We start from the raw sequence: 21,311 nt of genomic DNA, 5'->3' as shown, positions 1-21,311 counted from the left end.
TCCAAGCAATTTTGTTCTCAGAAGTGCACATAAAAATATGCCTGAAAGAGAAAATGGCAACACCATTTTTTAATAAAAAGTTAGACACATGTAGAGATCAAGAAATAAAAGAGTAATTGAATTTGTTATTAAAACATGGCCTCAACCCTTGGACTTGGCCAAGAGATGGATAATAGACCAATCTTTTTGATTTGATGCTTATGAACACAATACCTCTATTTATAGAGTGGGGTAAATGGTGGAATGAGACAGACATCATTACCCTATGTACATGTATGATTACACAAATGGTATGAATCTACATTGTGCACAACCATATAAATAAAAAGATGCACCCCATTTGTGTACAATGAATCAAAATGCAGTCTGTAAAAATAAAAAAGTAAATTAAAAAAGACAATCATAGCCACTGTGAGCTTTTGGCAACATTTTCTAATGACCTGTCTGGTGGGCTACTTCCTGGAATGCTCCAGTCCTACCTACATTCCCTTCAGCCTAGCAGTCCCCTTCCAGGAACCTACATTTAGGATAATGGAAAACAATAGGTGGAGCATAAAGTCCCCTAGACTTGCTTAGAAACATAGAAGATATTTTTTGCTTAACTAAAATGGCCACATTTTGATAAAACATTCAAAATATTTATTCCAGAAATATGCACTGGTAGCCAACAGAAATTCTTTGAAAATAAACATTGGGAATACAATAAAAAGGAAGAATGCAGGCATCCAAACCCAATTTCAGAAGTCTGTCTTATGCCAAAGTGTAAAGGTACAAAGTAATAATCCTCGACCAATCATCCTGAGACCAAATTAAGAAGTTTGTCACTAGTTTCACACCTCCAAATCTATTTTATTTGTTCTATTTTCACAAGTCATCATAAAGTTCTAGAACCTCCTACATCAGAGGAAAACAATCCAATAAAACTATTCAAATCAGAGTGTTGTTACTTTATTACTTAGTAATACTACTTTGCTTGAGTAGAGTATCAGCACTAGATATTATTAGTACAGTGTAATAAGATACAATTATGGTTAAATGGTCAGGTTCTAGTAGCAGATGTGGGTGGAATCCCAGGTCTGCCACTTGCCACCCATGTGACCTTTGGCAAGATACCTTGATTCTCAGTTTCCTTATACATGAAACATATTAATATCTAATTTGCATAATTTTTCTGAGAATTCTATTGGATTATTTATGTCAGGTACCTGGTACAGAATAAACACTGAATATAAACTATATGCTATTATTTTCATTTCAGAACACAGGTAACATCATCCTGGAAGTATCATGTTCAAGTTCCTTGTCCTAATCTTGAATTTGTGATCAAATTTAGAGTTCTAGTTATAGACCCAATGTCCTGAAATGGCAAATCTGTTCTTCACTTGGGCCAAGATCTCCTTTCTATTGTGTTCTCCATTATATCCCCTAAAGAGAACTGATTCACAGTAATAATAACAACTTTAATAGTAGTTAGCACTTATTGAAGGTTTATTAGGTGTCAGGCAAGTTCATTAGTATATTAACTCTTTTAATCCTCAAAAAATCCTGTGAAGTAGGTATAATTATTATTCCCAAATTAAAAATGAGGAAAAGAAGAAATATTGAGCTTATGTACACATGGGTAGTCTGCCTCCAAAGCAATGTACTCTATCTGAGCTTAGTGAATACCTGCTAAGTTAATTATTAGGCTGTGGTAAACTCATCAATAAAAGAATACCACTTTCACTCTTATTCTTTTTTTTCTTTATTACGTTACATAGACGTCTTGATTAAAGATAGTGAAATCAAGATTTTTTTCCTTCACTGTCTTCCTCCTCTCACATACCAATCTCAAACAACAAGGACAATAAGGAACAGAAACATTAAACCTCCATAGATAAGATAATAATATTAAGAGACATCTGTAAAACTGAACCACAGAATATGAAGATAGAAAACTGCTATAGAAGTAGTGACTGATTCAGCAGAGTAAAGGGAAATCAAACCTAAGCACCTGAAGAGGGAAATATTGATAATCAATAAGCATATCTGCCCCCTGAGAATCCTGGAATGGTTGAGAAATTAGTGGCACCAAGTACCACAGAAGTGGGGGTAAGGATGGACACTAAAAGGAAGAGAAATCACTTTGAGCAACTGTATAAGGAGCAGTTAGATATCCCCTATCCCCACCTCTGCTAAGAAGAGCCAGACCTCTGTAAGAAACAGGTTAAATTCATTCATAAAAGCTCCAGAGCTGGGACACTAGACACAGAGAAGTTGAAAGTGAGGTGGGGCACAAAAACCAATGATGAAGTTAAAGGCTTCATGATTAATAGTGAGAATTCCAGTTTCTTTCACCCAACATTCCTCCCAGAATACTAGCCACCAGTATTACAACTCCCAATGAGGAGATTGGATGACTCATATCTGTAGAAAGTAATTAGCCCAAGAGCCAAGACCTACCAATAATGACCAGAAACAAACAAGCAAAAAAACAAAACAACAGTTAGCTAGACAATTGCTCTATATGGAAACCCACTGGTCAAAATAACCCCCATACATATAAACCTTCAAATCTGCCTTTTAGAACTTCTACCTTAAAAATGAACAACAGTTATAGTCACCAGACATCCAAAGAAAACAACATAAAATATAAAGATTAGAAAAAAGAAACATGAAAAATTAGGAACTGAGAAAAAAACAAAGATAGAGCAGAGAGAAGAAAATTTCAAAGACAATATATGCTTATCTTCATGGAAATAAGAGAAAATACAGTTGTGCCTCTGTATCCACATGTTCCACTTTCATGGATTCAACAACTACAGATCAAAATTACTTGGAAATAAAACTATATCTATACTGAACATGTATCAATTTTTTTGTCATTATTCCCAGAGTAATACAGTATAACAAATATTGATATAGCATTTACATTGTATTGGGTATTATAAGTCATTTAGAGATGAGTTAAAGAATATGGTAAGATGTGTATATGTTACTGCAGATACACCATTTTATGTAAAGGACTTGAGCATTCTTGGATTTTGGTATAAGAAGGGGGTCCTACAAGAAATGCCCAATACCAAGGGACAACTGCGCTGTTATGAAACCAATGCATGTGCATTAAAATAGAAGGGATTCTTGGAAATTAAAAATGCAATAGCTACTTATTTTACATGTATACACATGTATTTTACAAAGATATAGAGCACAAAGTTGGGAAACTCAGAAAGAAAAATTAAAATTAAAAAATGGACCATACAAGAGAAATAATAAGACAAATAAAAGAACCCACAAAATCTTACATCTAACTAATACTATTTCCAGAAAGAACAAAGACAATGCTATTGGAGAAATAATCAAATACATAAGAACATTTCCCAGTTAGAATGAACTTGTAGATCAAAAGGCCCCACGAAATGCACAGCATAATATGTATCAAAGACTCAGAAAACATTGTGGTATCTCACAACATCAGAAAAAAGAGAAAACCCTAAAAGCTTCTGGGGAGATGAAGAGGAATGAAAACAGGTTGCACTAAAAGATTAGAAACAAGAATCACATTGGTGTTCTCGATACCAATAGTGGAAATTAGAAGCCATGTCTCCCAAACACTGAGGAAAAATGGTTTTTTCATCTAGATTTATATATTCATCCAAACTATCAATCAATAGTGAAGATAGAATAATGACTTTTCAGACACGCAATATCTCAAATATTTACCTCCTGTGTACCTTCACCAGAAGCTACTAGAGGATGTGCTCTACAAAAATGACAGGGGAAAAAAAAAAAAAGAAATGGGACTCATGAGATTCATGAAATAGTGGATCTAGCACAAAAGAGAGAAAGGGAATTTCTAGTATGATGAAAATGGAGGTCCCACCATAATAATTGTTCATCCAACTTAAGGGAGAATAAACTTAGATTAGAATAGGACTGTAGAGAGCATCAGCAAAAACAAAACTGATAAGGGATTAAACAGGTTCTACCATGTAAAAAATTGTTTTCAGGGAATTTTACAGCTTTATCAGAAAGTGTGTCCGTGTCCTCTATTCTGTACCATTGATCTACCTATCTATTTTGGTATCGATACCATCCCATTTTTTGTTACTATTCTTTGTAGTATAGTTGAAGGTCTGGTATTGCGATATCCCCTGCTTCACTCTTCCTGCTAAGGATTGCTTTAGCTATTCTGGGTTTCTTATTCTTCCAGATGAATTTCATGACTGCTTGCTCTATTTCTGTAAGGTAAGTCATTGGGATTTTAATTGGAATTGCATTGAATCTGTATAGCACTTTTGGTAGTATGGCCATTTTGACAATATTAATTCTGCTTATCCAAGAACATGGGAGATCTTTCCATCTTCTAAGGTTTTCTTTAATTTCTTTCTTTAGTGTTCTGTAGTTCTCATTGTAGAGGTCTTTCACCTCTTTTGTTAGATTGATTCCCAAGTATTTTATTGTTTTCGAGGCTATTGTGAATTGGGTAGTTTTCCTAACTTTGGTACCAAAATAGACAGGTAGATCAATGGTACAGAATAGAGGACACGGACACAAACCCAAATAAATACAGTTTTCTCATACTAGACAAAGGTGCCAAAAATACGCAATGGAGAAAAGATAGCCTCTTCAACAAATGGTGCTGGGAAAACTGGAAACCCATATGCAACAGAATGAAACTAAACCCCTATTTCCACCCTGCACAAAACTCAACTCAAAATGGGTCAAGGACCTCAGCATCAGATCAGAGACCCTTCATCTTATAGAAGAAAAAGTAGGTCCAAATCTTCAACATGTCGGCTTAGGATCGCATTTCCTTAACAGGACTCCCATAGCACAAGAAATAAAAGCAAAAATCAATAACTGGGATAGATTCAAACTAAAAAGCTTTCTCTCAGCAAAGAAAACTATGAGCAATGTAAAGAGAGAGCCTACAGAGTGGGAGAAAATCTTTGCCACTCATACTTCAGATAGACCACTAATTTCCAGAATATGTAAAGAACTCAAAAAACTCTACACCAAGAATACAAATAACCCAATCAACAAAGGGCTAAGGAAATGAACAGACACTTCACAGAAGAAGATCTACAAGCCATCAACAGATATATGAAAAAATGTTCAACATCTCTAGTAATAAGAGAAATGCAAATCAAAACTACCCTAAGATTCTATCTCACCCCAATTAGAATGGCGATTATCAAGAATACAAGCAACAATAGGTGTTGGCGAGGATGTGGGGGAAAAGGAACACTCATACATTGCTGGTGGGGTTGCAAATTAGTATTAGTGCAGCCAGTCTGGAAAGTAGTGTGGAGATTCCTTAGAAAACTTGGAATGGAACCACCATTTGACCCAGCTATCCCACTCCTTAGCCTATACCCAAAGGACTTAAAATCAGCATACTACAGTGATGCAGCCACATCAATGTTCATAGCTGCTCAATTCATAATAGCCAGATTGTGAAACCAACCTAGATGCTCTTCAATTGATGAATGGATAAAGAAACTATGATAATATATATACCATGGAATATTACTCAGTCATAAAGAAAAATAAAATTATGGCATTTGCAGGCAAATGAATGAAATTGGAGAATATCATGCTAAGTGAGATAAGCCAATCTCAAAAAACTAAAGGACGAATGATCTCACTGATAAGCGGATGATGATACATAATGGGGGGTATGAGGGGGGGCAAGAATGGAGGAAGGAGGGACTGTATAGAGGGAAAAGAGGGGTGGGAGGAGTTGGGGGGAAGGAAAAAAATAACAAAATGAACAAACACCATTACCCCATGTAAATGTATGATTACCAAATGATATGCCTCTACTTCATGTACAAACAGAGAAACAAGATGTACCCCATTTGTTTACAATAAAAATAAAAATAAAAAAAGAAAGTGTTGGCAGACTTAGGAGTTCCAATTAATGTAAGGAAATTTTTAACTTCAGTCTAAAAATAAAAAAGTTACATGTGACATGAATTATAACCATAAACTATTACATGGATTCAGCACTGAATAATATTTAGATAGATGCTATGTAAAAAATAGTACTTGGGAGCAGTGGCTCATACCAAAAATCCCAGCCGTTCAGCAGGCTGAGGCAGGAGGATTGCAAGTTCAAAGCCAGTCTCAGGAATTTAGCAAGGCCCTAAGCAACTCAGTGAGACTCTGTCTCAAATTAAAAACTAAAAGGCTTGGGGATGTGGCTCAGTGGTTAAGCACTCCTGCATTCAATCACCAGTACAAAAAAAAAATACTATGAGTCAGGCATGGTGCCACACACCTGTAATCCCAATAACTCAGATGCTGAGGCAGAATGCCAAATTCAAGGCCAGCCTCAGCAATGCAGCAAGACCTTTGTATCAAAAAAAAAAAAAAAAGGTGAGGGTTGAAGGTGTAGCTCAGTAGTAGAGGGCCTCTGGGTTTGATTCCCAGTACCGCCCCCCCACACACAAAGCATACACAATGAATTTAACTAAAATTGTGACATAATCATATTTAGGGTTTGAGGGATGGTAAGGAAGTAAAAAAGAACTAAGGATCCTTCTCTCCCTCAACTTTGCTAGGAATGCAACAAATGTTCAAAATTGACTAATCAAGAGACACTAATAGCATTATAGCATTTAGAAACATATAGGTAAAAGCCAGAACAAAGATCTAAAAGATATGAAAATTGTTACTTTTGATGAAGGGTAGGAGGGTGACCTAAGGACCATTTTGTTTTTGACATAAGCCTTTCAGCATTTCTTGCCTTTTAAAACTATATGTATACATCCATGTATCCCTTTGATAGTTTGTTTTTTTAAACCTTTTAAAGAAGCAAGGATATAAATTAAGAAAGGTTGCAAACCATTGCTATGGGCAATGTAGCCTATATACAGATATTTCAATTACAATGAAAGATTTTGGGCAAGAGCATAATACAGCTATCTTGTTAATACATTTACTTATTTGTTTATTATCTATTTCACCAGCATTTGAACCACGTACAGGCAGGGATGTGAAAATAAATGTTTAACATGGTTTTATGGACAGGAAAAATGCTCCTATTTGTAGCATTTACCAAATTTTGTAATGCAAATATTCCTACCATGCCTGATTTTAAGCTACCAAAGTGATGTCACTGAATGGAGTTGATAAAAGATGCACCCAGTTGGGTTTTGTGAACTGACACTAACAGAAACCTTGTCTCTCTTTTTTGCAATTTTCTCTAGATAAACATGGAATGATATAATTTGACCTGAGAAAATACCATTTAAAATTCTGAAAGCAAAACAATTTTGAAATTCAGAAGTATCAAGAGACACTGTGCTAGTGATCAGACTATAACTTAGATGCTGGGTCATGATCCACCAACGAGGTCTTCCTTGCCTCAAAAGAGAAAAAGTGAAAAAGAAGAGAGTTGTGAGCCAGACACTCTGCTAGTCATTTAATACATTATACTTCATTTAATAGTCACAATAATTCTAGCAGATATAACTTCCCACCACACAGGGAAACTGAAAAAACAAAAACTCCAACGAACTCGTCCAAGCTAGTAAGACTGAGAGTTGGGATTTTTATTTTTTTTAATTTTTTACTGATAGATAAAAACATAAAAGTTGTGCATGTTAATGAGGCACCATGTGATGTTTTGATACATGTATACATTGTATAATGTTTGAATCAGGTTAAATATATCTCTCTACTCAATCATTATCATTTTTTAATGGTAAAAACATTCAAAATCCTTTCCTCTAGCTTTTTGAAATATACAAAATATTTTATTATCTATAATTCACCCTACAGTTCAAAAGCACATCAGAACTTCTTACATATTCCTATCTAACTGTAACTTAGTACCATTGATCAACCTTTCCCCTGAAGCTGGGATTTAAACCCAAATTTGCCTAACTCCTTATCATATGCTTTTTCTGCTATACCAGCTGCCTTCAAAAATACCTTTGAACAGAATAATTAAGAAAAATGGGGGTTTTGTTTATCAGAGACATGAAGATAATTGTCTCACCTTCCACCATTCTTTGGTTATGAAGGTCTAGCCTAGACACCTGCAAAGTGGGGGTAGAATGCATTCAATCCAGTTTTTTAAAAATAAGCTCTGGATTCTTTGTTGCAGCTCTATTTCCTTGTCTAAAGCAGAGAGCAGGCTGCCTAGCAACCAACCTAATGGCGTCTTTTTTTTTTTTTTTTTGCCTTAATTACCTTATGTTCCACAAGCTCAAAGGGATTGAATCAAATATCAAGAGTACAAGGTCTGAGTTTTTTATATCAATATATCTGTTCATACACATGTACAATACACACATACCTCTCAAAGTAGAAAGATGACAGACTATATTTATGTGATGCCATATCATTGGCCATAAATGCAATGCCATACAACTGCTTTGACCAACCATCCTTAGCAATCTGAGAAATTATTGTAATTGTTGACTAAATTGAGCAGTTGTTTTCCATTCTATATGGAAAAAGAGAGAGATTTATTACAGACATATCAGTAGTAGTAAAGTTCAAAACTCACACTGTTAATAACTCTGCTAGTCACATTTCTTACTAGAACAAGAATTGGGAAAATCTTTGTCATCATGGCAGAAAGAGACATATACACCTGTTTCATCTGAATCACTTATTGGTGGGGGGAGAGAGAGAGAGAGAAAGAGAGAGAGAGAGAGAGAGAGAGAGAGAGAGAGAGAGAGAGAGAGAGAGAGGAGCTCACTAGATAAATAAAGGGTGGATAAAAAGGAGAATGTCATGGAAAGTGTGAATATTAGATCCTATCCACTGCCTACCTGACAGCTTTCTTTCTTACAGCATCATAATTTTGTTCACACTTTTCTGGAAATTACAGGATTAATCACAATGGTCTCATTCCCCTTTCCAGATTATTGGTTTAGGAGTGGATATGGGACTCAATCTGGGAGAAGTCTGTTTGGAGAATTTCTGGGAAAGATTTATTCACTCTTGAACAGAAACATAAGAGAGGGAAATTTCCATTTTTACCTCTGGACATTTCTACCTGTATGTAATATCTGGAACTGTGGCAGCCATCTTGCAACCATAAGAAGAAATGGCTCATAAGGGCAAGTTAGCATGCTATAGCTTATAAAGTGTAAAGATGAAAAGAACCTAGTTTACTGATAACATCATTAAGTTGCTGAATTAACCAACTCTGGAGTACTTCCTATTTCAAGTTTTGAAAAAGAAGTGTTATTTAGGACAATTTGTGTTGAGCTGCCTGTTACTTACATTAGCACATGCCTGAACTTTTAAACTTCTTTATGTGTCATTCTAAATAATTTTGAAAATGTCTACTGTCTACTTTGGACCTCCAACCTATAGAAACCTGTATATGCATTTTAATCTAACTGCTGTCTTTTGCCTCCCCAATTTTCTAATTTTCCTTGTCTTCTTTGTACTCTTTCTCTTTGATTGTGTCTTTGCTCTCCTTTTCTCTACTTTGATACCCTCCCTACTCCTTTTTCTTCCTCTGGGCCCTAAGTGACTATGATTTGAATCTTAAGTATATCTATACATACATTCATGTGTATGTATAAATATTATTCCTCCTTGTATATTAGAAAGGAGGACTTGTTGCCCATTCCAAATAATTCTTTTAATATAAAGACAGCTCTAACAGCAAAACACTGCTGGTCTCTCCTTACCCACTTACTCTTTTCTTCTCACAAAGGAGGAGTGACTTAATCTGACTTCTTGTTTTTAAGACCTACGTATGTGTACCTCTGCCCTTCCCATCTTCTTTCTCTTGTGTGTGGTCACATGCTCTGCTATGTTCCTCCAAACAGTATATTTTACAAAAGGTCTGCTCTCGTGAAGCTGGATTCTAGTGGCCCAGAAAGCCTAGTGAGTAGGTGAAGTCTACTTCAACCTAAGGTTTAGTATTCAGAAGCTCAAATGCCTATAGAAAGAATCTACACCCTCCAAATATTAGCATATCAATATTAAAGTTTATATTTTTTATATACATGTTCTTTTGTCTGATTGTTGAAATGGCTCAAAACTCCAGTCACAAATAACACTTCTATTTTATTAGGTTCCCTTGAACAGCATTCGTTTATGTTTTGTTTTCCTGTTCTTAAATATATTTTGTTTTTGCTTCATTGACTGTGTTGTCATTGTGGGTTGCTTAAAATATCTCCAACACTGTTCTTCAAGTGTTTTCTACAAACAAAAGGTGTTTTAATTTGTGTGTGGTCACCTGCTGCTGATTGGGTTTCCTATTGATAGGAAAAGATAGCTACTTTCTACACTTTTGAGGTTCTCAATTCAGAATAACTGTGAGTATGCACTTACTTGGTGTGATTCCAACATTTTGTGAATTTCAGCCCTAGCTGCTTCTTCCATATAGGCTTCATGGAAGGTCTTTCCTTGGAACTCCTCTGTAATGGTCAATACAGCATCATAGTCTTCCCAGAGCTTTGTTCCTGGTAGGGGGTGTGCTTACAAGGTAAACTGCAGAGCAGAGTAGCATTTTCGGATCATTAGTCCATTCCAAGTTGTGTATCTGGGTCTCTCCCCCAACCAAGGTGGAATGTATACACATGATGATTTACTGAAACTGACAAAGCAAGGAGGTTATGACAGCAATCTGTTGGTGTAATGTAGTGCCCAAAACTATAGATTGGAGAAATAAATAAATGAACAAATGTGTTCTAACCAAATTGCACATGATTTCTTTCTTACAATTATAAGTAAGAGATTGAAGTCTGAAGTTGATGTTTATGCTCAGGGCCTCTTGTTTGTGTATCTGGGTAAGATCCTAACACTCAATAGGAACAAAAACAGGTAAAATAAATGGGAGATACCATAACAAAGAGGCTTTAGGGTTGGAAGGGATAGGTTAATATTCTAACACCACAAAGTATTTGTTGTAAAACCTTGGGTACATTACTTAACTTTTCTCTGCCTTATCCATGAATAGAGGTAACAATATGTACTTCACAGAGAGGTAGTGATGACTGAAGATGATTCATGTAATGGGTTTAGTACATAGGACTCAATAAATAGCAAGTACACCCATACCTAAGAATAAGAAGGCTAGAAGGAGAGGAGGGGAGATATTCCCATAATCACTATTGCTTTTTATTGTCCACCTCCTACAAACATGTACTCCAAAAATTTTGGCCACCTGTTCTCACCCTTACCAAGGCCATTATAGACAATGAATGGCACTAAGGCACATTCATCTATAAATGCTACTAATATGGGTGATATGCTCAACTTTTTAAATTGAACTTCCCTGTAATTGGAATTACTTTGCACTCAATTTAATTCTTCCTAGACTTATGAAACTATGTTGTTTGGCAAGGCTATGCTAGAATAGAGTGGATTAGAGGGGGCCACGGTTGAAGAATGGCAGCTAGATCATGAGACTGAAAGTCTTATATCCAATTTCGTCCTTGGCATGCTAAATGAGTTTAGTTTAAGCCCACTTGTGCTTCAGTGCCCACATCTTTAAAATGTAGATTCCAATGCATTTCACAGGTACATTGAGTAGTTTAATTAGATAATGCCTGGCAAGTATTCTGAGCTCCTTGAAGAAAGGCAAAAGTCTTATTGCCATTGGTAAATATTAATTATACATACTTACAGGGAACCTTTAATCTCAGGAACTAAGTGTGCTTAACTACGTTCAATGACTGGTCTTTGGCATTTACATATTGCTTCATCTATTTTTTAAAAATATTTACACTTGTTAAATACTCCCAGAAAGTTTGCCTTTCATATTACAGCTGATAGACCTCATTTTTTAAAAAATGTAACTAGTAAATTATGAAGGTGATTTAAACAAAACATACACACACACACCAAAAAAAAAAAAAAAACAGTATAACTTGAAATGACCACTAACTCCTTCTAAATAAATACCCTGAGTTTCCCCGTGTATTCTGATGCTCAGACCTTCCTTACAATTCTCTAAAGATATCTTTGGAGCTATTTCATGAGCCACAGGAGGTATTCAGCCTCAGTTGATCATAATTGCACATTGAAAAATGGGAAGATGTAGTGCCATAGAGGTTTGACAAGGCAAGAGTCGGATATAGAAAGAAAAACAAGAACTGAAGGCATAACCCTCTACAATTGACTATACCATTAAACAAGAATTTGTTTGGTCAATTTAGTCCAGTCACAGGACTATTGAAAGGAATGAACTAGCTAAGTTGTGTGCTTCAGTTAGTTGGCCAGCTCATCCAACAGTATTTTTGGCAGGTAAGTCAGTATGCTAATATCTTTCTTCTAGAAAGGCAGAAATTAAATGACCTGACCAAGGTTACCCAATACAATTCTATTTAATTTCCTTAAGGGATATTAAAATTACTTTGCTGCATAGAAAATGTTAAATGGAACTAAGTATTTTGTACTGGTTAAAATATGGCAAATACTTAAGCAGATGTAGTGGGTGCTATTATGAGGCACTGTCCAGATACACACTTCAGAACTGAAGTACTCAGTCCCCTAGCTGCTGGGAATGTTAGCAACTAATAACTAATATCTCACTGAGTACTGCCCTCAGTAAGGACAGCCACCTTTCTCAAGGTCACATCCCTTCAGTTGTGTGCTAAAGCTAGCTTGACCTGATTCACAAGTCTGTGGTTAAATTATTAGGGATTCTGTAAGTCAGCTAGCATCGTATTGGTAGCCTGAAATTGGCCATGGTGGGAGTGTTTACTGCAGCAATCAGGAAACACTAACAAATCAGGGCTTCCCCACCCCCAGAGATGGTTGTTAACTATTACCACACTATACACCTTTCTCTGGGCTATCCTTCAACTAATGACTAATCAACAAGGAACTAGAAATGCCCAGACTCCTCATCTCAATTCTGGACAACACTGAAGGGTCATCCTCCATTTAGGACTAGATGAGGCCTTTGTTGTGACTGCATGGAAGTTTGATTCTCTCTGCCCAATCCAGCATTCCCTCACATATGTTATCCTCAAAAGCATTCACCCAATTATCTTCCTTCACTACACAAAACTCCATCTGACAGCCTGTTTTCCAGGGAAACTGACTTGTAATACTGAATTATACCCCCACCATATCCTGAACTTACTTCTGTCATGATACATGCAGATTTATCATCCTTATTTATTTATGTCAACTTCTACTATGAAACTATGAGCTTCTTGAGGTCAAAGACTGTCCTGTTTATTTCCATATCCTGGTACATATTATGCATACATTGAATGTTGTTTAAATTAATGATTGCATACTGAAAGCTTCTTCAGAAGGAGAAGATGTGAACTTGTGTGATTTGTATGGGTCTCTTGAGACATGAGATATGGGCATATTTGGATTGTTAAGATGGAGGAAGGGATATTTGCCGGGCAGTTAGAGACCAAGCTTAACTTTAATGCCTAGTGTCCAAGACTTTACCCCTCCACCTGAATACCTCTTCTTTATTTTTCTTTCCTTGGTCCACATTACTAACATTTCAGATAAAGGCATTTATCTGAATTTTATACAAAATTTATCCAAATTTTTATAACTAGAAAGACTCTTTGAGACCATCTTGTCCAACCTGTCCCCCTCACTTTTTAGATGAAGAAATGGAAGCCTCAAGAGGGAATGATCACAGCCTTCTTGATTTTTTGCATGGAAAGCCCTTGCCATTAAAAACAATTAAAGTAGAAAGCATAAATACTGAATTCAAACAACAGCATCTTAATTTAATAAATTGAGTGCTTTGTGAACAGGGATTTATAGATGCATCTGTTCTACAAGATGGTTTTACTAAATAGCTTTATTATCTCAAAATTACATTCATTAAAATGGGATTTGACCCATAAGTTGTTGTCAGGAAAGGATTAGTATAGAGAAACCTTAAAACCTAGACAAGATTTGGGTCAATAGGTGGTCACCAAATAATACTAATTCATAATTTTCCATCCTAATTGTTAACAGTCAAGTCAGTCTATAGCCAAAACATGGACCAGGAAATATACCCTCCTAAGATCACATCTCACCAGGATATATTAACACTTTTTCTGGGCTACCTGAGCCCCACTCAAGCTGTCTGGCATCTATTTGTTTATACTGTGGGGCTAACTATGGCAGGATATGGAGGATCCTTTCTTACCTCCAATGCTACCAGCAGAAAAAGTCATAAAACTCCAGGAAAAACCAATTCCCAAGTCACCCTTATTTATCTGCCTGTATTGAAATACTCTATCCAATATTTCTCTGAGATAGAAGACCTGATGTTTCTTAAAAGGCAAAGATTGCTTCATCTCTCACAGATTACTGGCATAGATGTCTCCATGGAGGAAACTCAGCCTCATCTCACACCTTGTTGAGATGGAAATGGTTCCACTATCTAGTGCTGGAAAGGTTGTTAGGAGCCATATTCATACTTGTGAGCCCTCAGCATTGATCCCAACGCAAAGAAACCCACATTCTACTGTCCTTGTGTTTCATGTGAACCTTTCTGTGATATTTCCTTCCACTGGCATTCATTTTGACCTATTTCATTTTAACAATTGTTGAGGGGCAGGGAGGGCAGATCAGAGGAAGAGGGACATATACAGATGTATCCCAAGTGTCTCATTTCTCCATCTGAACATATTGTGAATGAAAGAGGTTCAAACCCTCTTCCTCTCAATTTTTTTTCCATCTACTTTATAAAAACTGCATAAGAAGATGTTGGGAGGCTCTGGACTCTGAAAGTTTCCCAGCACCATCTCCCAAGAGTGATTCAGTGCAGGTGGCCTCACTTCCCAAAGTGATTCAGTACACTTTAAAAACACTACACCAAGTGAGGTGCAACTTTCTCCATCACTTGAGGAAACCCCACACATTTTTTGTCTTAAGTCCTGAGGTCACCATTTAACTGCCACCAGTGTTGAACCAGTCCAAATAGCTCAGCATGATGGAAGACACACATACATTCAATGAGTATTCTGTCCTCATCAGACCATGGGCATATTCTTTTTCATGCCCAATTAAACTAATATTGCAACTACATTCATTGTCTTAACATTGCTTCCCAGCTTGAGATAAGTTTATAATATTTCTTCCCTTTTTGCAACATATGTCTTCTCCAACTTTTCCTAAACTGTTATATATTGATAAGTCTCTTAAATGCAGGAAGCCTAGATGTTTAGACGTTTCCCTTTATGCTGGGTCTTTAATAATTTGATCGTTAGTGATAGTAGATCCATTCATAAAAGCAAGTTGTCCTTTTACCATTTATATTTGCTTATATTAATCAACAGCAGATCCTATCAGCACTATGTATGTCCCTTGGCCATACTATTACTATTACTGTCACTGTAAAAAACAGTACTGGCACCTGGTACATTTTGAGGCACTAAAGAGAATTTCACTGGTGGAACCAAAGGTTAAGATAGAAAAACAGAAGGGATAAATTATATGTCATATACAGAACTCAGCAGCACAAGTGAATATGCTTTAGAAGCATTCCTCAAGTGGACGGGAGGCAGTAGAGCATGTGTCTTTCATTAGACCAATTCTCAAAGTGTAGTCCCTGAATTAGCAGCATCCATTCTCACTTGGGAACTTGATAGAAATGCAAATTCTGGAACCCCATCTCACCCTTCCTGAATCAGAAACTGAGGGAGAGACCATGCAATCTGTGCTATAATAAGCCCTTCAGGGGATTTTGGTGAACACTTAGATTTGATAATATTTGCTTTAGACCAACCTGAATGCATATTCGAGCTTTCTCATTCACTAGCTATATGACATTGGCAAGTTGGCCTCAGAAGTCTTATTCATAAAGTTGGTAAAACAATAACTGGCCTTCCTTTATAGGGGCATTGCAAGATTAAATGAAATGTTCCATATAAAGCCTTTGCAAAATGACTAACACATAATAAGCTCTCAATAAATATTAGCATCATCACTGTTGTTTTGTTGTTATTATTATTGTTTTATGTACAAGAATCTTTGACAGATGGAAAGAAGATAGCCAGGTTCCTGGCAATAAAGATAGCAATAAGGTATCTAATTTGGGAAGAACAAGAGACAGTAATTCTATGTCATATCGTAAGGAAGTGTTCTCAATTTGGAAGGATTTAAAGGGAGCCCCAAATGGTCCAACAGCTGGGTAAGCTCAAATTGAAAGGATTTCACAATCAGTCAAGCATAGAGATGGTAGGCAAGAAGGTGAGAAAGCAGGAGGGCTTGAAATAGCCAATTGAAAAGTTTTTTAAAGAGCTAAAGGTAGGGTCTCCTGCTACCTTTGTAGAAATGAGAAAAAGAACCCCTCCTGGGTGAATGCAATCCCACAGGTGCTCTACTTGGTGAGTGAATGCTCTTTTGTGCCATCAGACAAAAACCTCCAACAGAGCTCATGGTTTGAGGAGCAGAGAATGGACTGGATTTGGGCCCTCATGCCCACTCAGCTAAGTTCCCTTGTAAAGGACACAAACTATATAATCCCACTTAGTATCCCTGACTACAAATTGAGGCCTTTGTCTTTGATCAATATCTCTTGTATTTAACTTTGTCAAAAATAAAGATAATTGGCAATCACTCCCATAGCTTAAGGGAAATAAGTTGAGAATCTGAAAGAGGCTGAATCCTCCTTCTCTGAGACTTTACCCCATTCTTCCATGTTAATAATGCCTATTCTTATCTATTTGTTCTTATGAGACTCACAGGTGTTGTAAAACTTGAGAGAAAAAAAAAACCCCTATCTCCTGGATAAATTGAGGGATAAATAATGAAATTATGTGCAAAGCTTTATAAACTGTAGAGTGCTGTTTAAGTGTAGTGTTGTGATTGCTTTTATTGTATCTATGGCAGCATGTCATAATATCTTCATTGTTTTCCCTCCCAAGAGCCTGCTGCTATTATTATTGTTACTATTACTTTACTATTAAGATTATCATTGCCTTGGTACTGTGTAAGCATGACTTAGGCCTGTTTCTGAGAAAGACACTTCCTCTAATCCCATTAAGGTACCAGCTATATTTCCTAAACACTATTATAAGAAACAAGTGGCATACCAGCTAGTAATAGCCTGCTACTCACTCCCCTCCTTCTCTATCACCACTGACCTGCTATTTCCATTATCCTGGATATTGCCAAGCCCCTCCAAAGGAAAGCGTCCCTTTCCACTGAATTTTGTATGTCACAAAGGGTCCTTTTCTGAAGTTTTACTTGGAGGTCCACAGTATTAAGAAGTTGCCTCAAAGCCAGCAAAATAGGGAAGAAAGTATACTCTACCTTTCTTGGCCTATCTCAGCTAAGGTCACACAAAAATCCCTGTGCCTTTTTGTTCTTCTCATTCAAGATAGATAAGAGCCAGGGATACTTGGTAGCTTCCGTTTCACTAGTTGAGAGGAGCTGGAAAATTCACTAGAGGTTTGGGCTGGTGTGTTGCCACCTTCCTCACTGTGATGTTGGCCTGATCCATACTCACTGGCTTCTGGCTGTTTCTCACCTGATCTCCAGTTTTCAAATAGGACCACCAATGTGCCCTGAATTTTAGGCCACTTGGCTTGAGCCCTGATACTCTAATTTTGTTCATTCTCTGGATCCTGCTTCCATGCTCCCACTGGCTAGAGAACCATTTTCAGTGGCCCAAAATGATAAGGTCTCTTTTACTTCAACAGTTTTCTTCCATAACTCCCACTACTACACCTCACCCACCACTTGGCATGCCCTCAGATACCAATACCCAGCTCTACCAATTGTGGGTATCATATACTCCCCTTTGAACACCATAAATCGTGCTACCTAAAGTCATACCATACTCAGTCCACAGCCCAACTGACAACTCAGTTTCCCTTTCCCCTCCCCTACTCACATTCTGACTAAAGTCACTGAAGTCCCCCATATGCCTCATCTAAATCTGCCTGTTTTGTCAGAAACCAGAGGAAAAACATCCTGGATTACAGAGCTTGATCTTTACTTCCTTTTATCACACTTTCTGAGTACTTCCTCCATGTTTTGTTTTTGTCCTTACTACTCAGGGTCTTTCAAAACCATTTTTTCTAGTTTTCTTTTCTCCCTAATCTCCAGATTTCCATTCCCTTAGTGGGCCAATCCATACTGTTACAAAGAAAACAATCTGATAAAACAAAGTCATATTAAGACAAAAATGACTGGTCACTTCAAGTGAAGAACATTCATTTGTGTTTTCATTAACAAATTAATTAAAGCAGGGGTTCTAGACCCCGACTACACTCTAGAAGCCCTGGGAAACTGGATAAAATAACTTTTCTGATGCCCCACCAAAGACCAATTTAATCAGAATCTCTAGAGGTGGCACTCTGGCAACAGTCATTTTGAAAAGTCTAGACAATTCTAGCATGCAGTCAGAGTGAGAACCCTTGACCTGAAGGAATGGATCTCTAATGGTAGGGCAATAGTATATACATTTGCTTCCTCCCTGCCTCAAAGGGGTTGTGGGTGGTGAGCACTCAGTCCTAATTCCTCTCAGTCTGACAGCCTAAAGAGCCTCAGGATGTGGATTTATTTAACATTTCATGGTAGAGGCCAAAATGTCATTTCAAAGTATCCTATTTAGAATGGGTGGGATGTGAAACACTCATGGAATGTAAACTTGCAAGAGACATTGGGCTTGTGAAGTTTTGTAACATATTATAAAGTTATGATACTAAATATGTTAGCCTGTTTCTGGCATGATTCCTCTCTGGAAATGGTTTTATATCTTTAAAAATAATTCTGTGCTCTGCATTAAAAATATCAAGCTCTATTATGAAATAATCAGAGCCACACTGATTGCTTAATATTATAGGATCTTGTAGATGGGAGCTGGAAGCAGACTACTATAGTTCCTGGAACTAAAAACTCTTGCCCTCATCCTCTCATAATGATCATAATTAAGGTCCTATACTGGAGACACTTGAAACTTAAAATGGGCTTCTGGTTATAAACCAGCCTAAGCTGGACCATACCCTAAGAAGCCCATTGTTACGTTGAAGAAATGATAGGGACCAGGAATAATTCTAGAAGTAATCAGTTTGACAAGGAGTTTCTGAGGTATCCTTCCTAAAGTTGTTAAGGGGCTGCAGTGGGGAAAAGAACAGTGTTCCCACAAATCACTGCCACTTCCAGAGGAAAGTAAAGTGGAGGTTAAAAAACTGAATAGAAAAGATCAAAACCAAGTGTCGCAAGGGCTTGTGGTAAGCATAAGTAAAAGAGATCTGACTCCAGACAACTAGGAATCACCCTCCCACCCCTGGCCCTCAAATTCTACTCAACTCACCTCGGTGACCATAACTTCAATGGGTCAAGTCCTTTGCTTCATACTGTACCCATTATTTCTGCAAGAATCATCTTTTTTTTATAGTCCACAAAAACTTTTTATTAGTTCTTTTTAATTATACATAACATTAGGATTCATTTTGACATAATTATAAAAGCATGGAATATAATTTGCTCTAATTCCCTACCCAGTATTTGCAAGAATCATCTTTGAACATTAAACTTTCCTTGTAAGGGAAAACATGTTAATATTTTGGCAGTCTTCTCACTTTTATATGCTTTCATTTATCAGGTACCTCCATATCAATTAGCTGTATGCTGCAGGGAGAAAAACTCTACTTTGGGGGATAGTGAGTCATTGAGAGTGTGGAGAAGACAGGATCTAAGTGAGATGTAATGACACAGGGGCACTGGGCAGCTAGGAAGGAAAGTGTCCAGAAGGGAGTCGAAGATAAATCTCCCCTGAGATAAAATAGACAAAAATGAAGTCATAAGAACATCTTCCTTTGGTTACTCTGAAACTACCATGGTCCTAAGGACAGAGGGAATTTGTGGCTACAGGACTCTTGATACCATTCTTCCCCACCCAGGTGCTGAGAGCAGGCAATGGCACCTAAGGGCATTTGAGTCACAGAATTATTTGTACCTCTATTAAGTTGGTGAGATAGACTCTTCGGAACCAGGTATCTTGGGGTCTGAGTATGAGTGAAAGAGGGCAAACATATAAAGAACTAGGAAAGAATGTGCTAGCCTATGATGTAAGGGCAGAAAACCTTGTGGAGATTGTGATATCTTTCACTGAAGCCAGGTTTAAATCTCAACTGGGAGAAAGCACTCACTGTTCTGTCTGCCTGGAGAATGCACTGAAGAGCTTTCTGAATGCTTTGGCTGTCTTGTCCTGTGGTCAGGACGACCCCTACAGGTAGGCTGTGGCTCCGAAGAGCACTTGCAATTTGTTTGGCTGTGTGCACCTAAATGTCTTCATCTGAGGAAATGACTCCAGCATGAGCCCACTGGAAATACTTCATGACAGTTATAAGCACCCAGAAGGGAGAAGGGAGTGTTCAAGAAAAGGCTGGGTAGCTCTCTTTATTTTCTAATTCATGATTCACACAAGCCCAAGGGAAAAATCCTTTTGTCCCAGCTGTTTCCCAGGAGCTCCTTTGCAGTAGCCAGGCTTGGCAGGGTCAATAAATCCTGAGGCCATCTGGTGGTAGGAAATGAAACTGGAGAGGGCCCTTGAAGTCTGGCATTCTTCACTGAGAAACACATATTCAAAAGTGTAACCCAGGTCTAATGATGGGTCCCAGTTAATTCACTCAATTGTTAACGAGCAGCAACCTCAGGCAGGGCCTTTTAGAACAAGGAATCACAAGTCCAAGGGCCCACCACCCCTACCTTGTAGAAGAGTGCCCACACCTGCTGCAGAAGAGCCATAAGGGCCAGGAGGCACAAGCACCACTTGAGTTTGAAAGATCCAAGGCCATGAATTCTTGACAGTCTACTGGGAATCACAAACCAGAGCATAAGGCAAGTAAAAGGTCAGGGTCCCAGGAACATAACCATCCTGCTTCCAGAAAGCTAATGATAAAATACCAGAGGATTATTCTGCTCTCTCTAGATGGACAGTGGGGTTTCCAATGCCTGTCAATCAGAGGAAAGGTCTTGTTAATTACATTATTTCTGAAACTTCCAGAAATACCAATTATAAAAGAATGGCAGTGTCCCAAAGTGAAAAATTCTGTCCCACACTCCAACCAAAACTCCTACTCTTCCTGTATTCCTTATCTCATCCACTGTTTACCCACATGCTTTAAACAGAAATTCTTGGAATTACCAAAACTCCTTCTTCTATACCTCCACTTAAATCCATCATCAAGTCCTGTTGATTCAACTAAAACAATAGCTGCCCACCTGACAATGTGTTTTGATGATGACATGGATTAACATATAACAAGTGCTTATAACAGGACGTGGCATTTCATAAGCACTATATTGGTCATATTATTATCATCACTACAGCTTTAAATATGTCCATTTCTCCCCCATACTGCCTTCCTGGAGAGTGAGGGGTATAAACAGATAACGGTAATACAGGGTAGAAAGTGCTA

At 37.4% G+C, this 21,311-nt stretch overlaps 1 protein-coding gene across 1 annotated transcript in view; it reads right to left on the bottom strand.

Moving 5' to 3' along the window:
- Positions 1–20,760, bottom strand: part of GUCY2F (guanylate cyclase 2F, retinal) — a gene marked incomplete at both ends in the record, with an annotated part of 92,860 nt that extends 72,100 nt beyond the window's left edge. Inside the window, 12 exon segments of the mRNA XM_079123607.1 lie at positions 10,294–10,421; positions 10,424–10,466; positions 10,469–10,543; positions 20,040–20,171; positions 20,175–20,264; positions 20,268–20,336; positions 20,338–20,362; positions 20,364–20,515; positions 20,519–20,532; positions 20,535–20,556; positions 20,560–20,742; positions 20,746–20,760. Of these exon segments, the coding sequence (XP_078979733.1) occupies positions 10,294–10,421; positions 10,424–10,466; positions 10,469–10,543; positions 20,040–20,171; positions 20,175–20,264; positions 20,268–20,336; positions 20,338–20,362; positions 20,364–20,515; positions 20,519–20,532; positions 20,535–20,556; positions 20,560–20,742; positions 20,746–20,760 (948 nt within the window).
- Between the last annotated feature and the right edge of the window lie 551 nt (positions 20,761–21,311).

The sequence above is a fragment of the Sciurus vulgaris genome (assembly GCF_902686455.1).
Source record: "Sciurus vulgaris genome assembly, chromosome: X".
In the NCBI taxonomy this organism is placed as follows: Eukaryota; Metazoa; Chordata; class Mammalia; order Rodentia; family Sciuridae; genus Sciurus; species Sciurus vulgaris.
The sequence above is the reverse complement of the archived record's forward strand: the minus strand, read 5'-3'. Positions and strand labels throughout refer to the sequence as shown.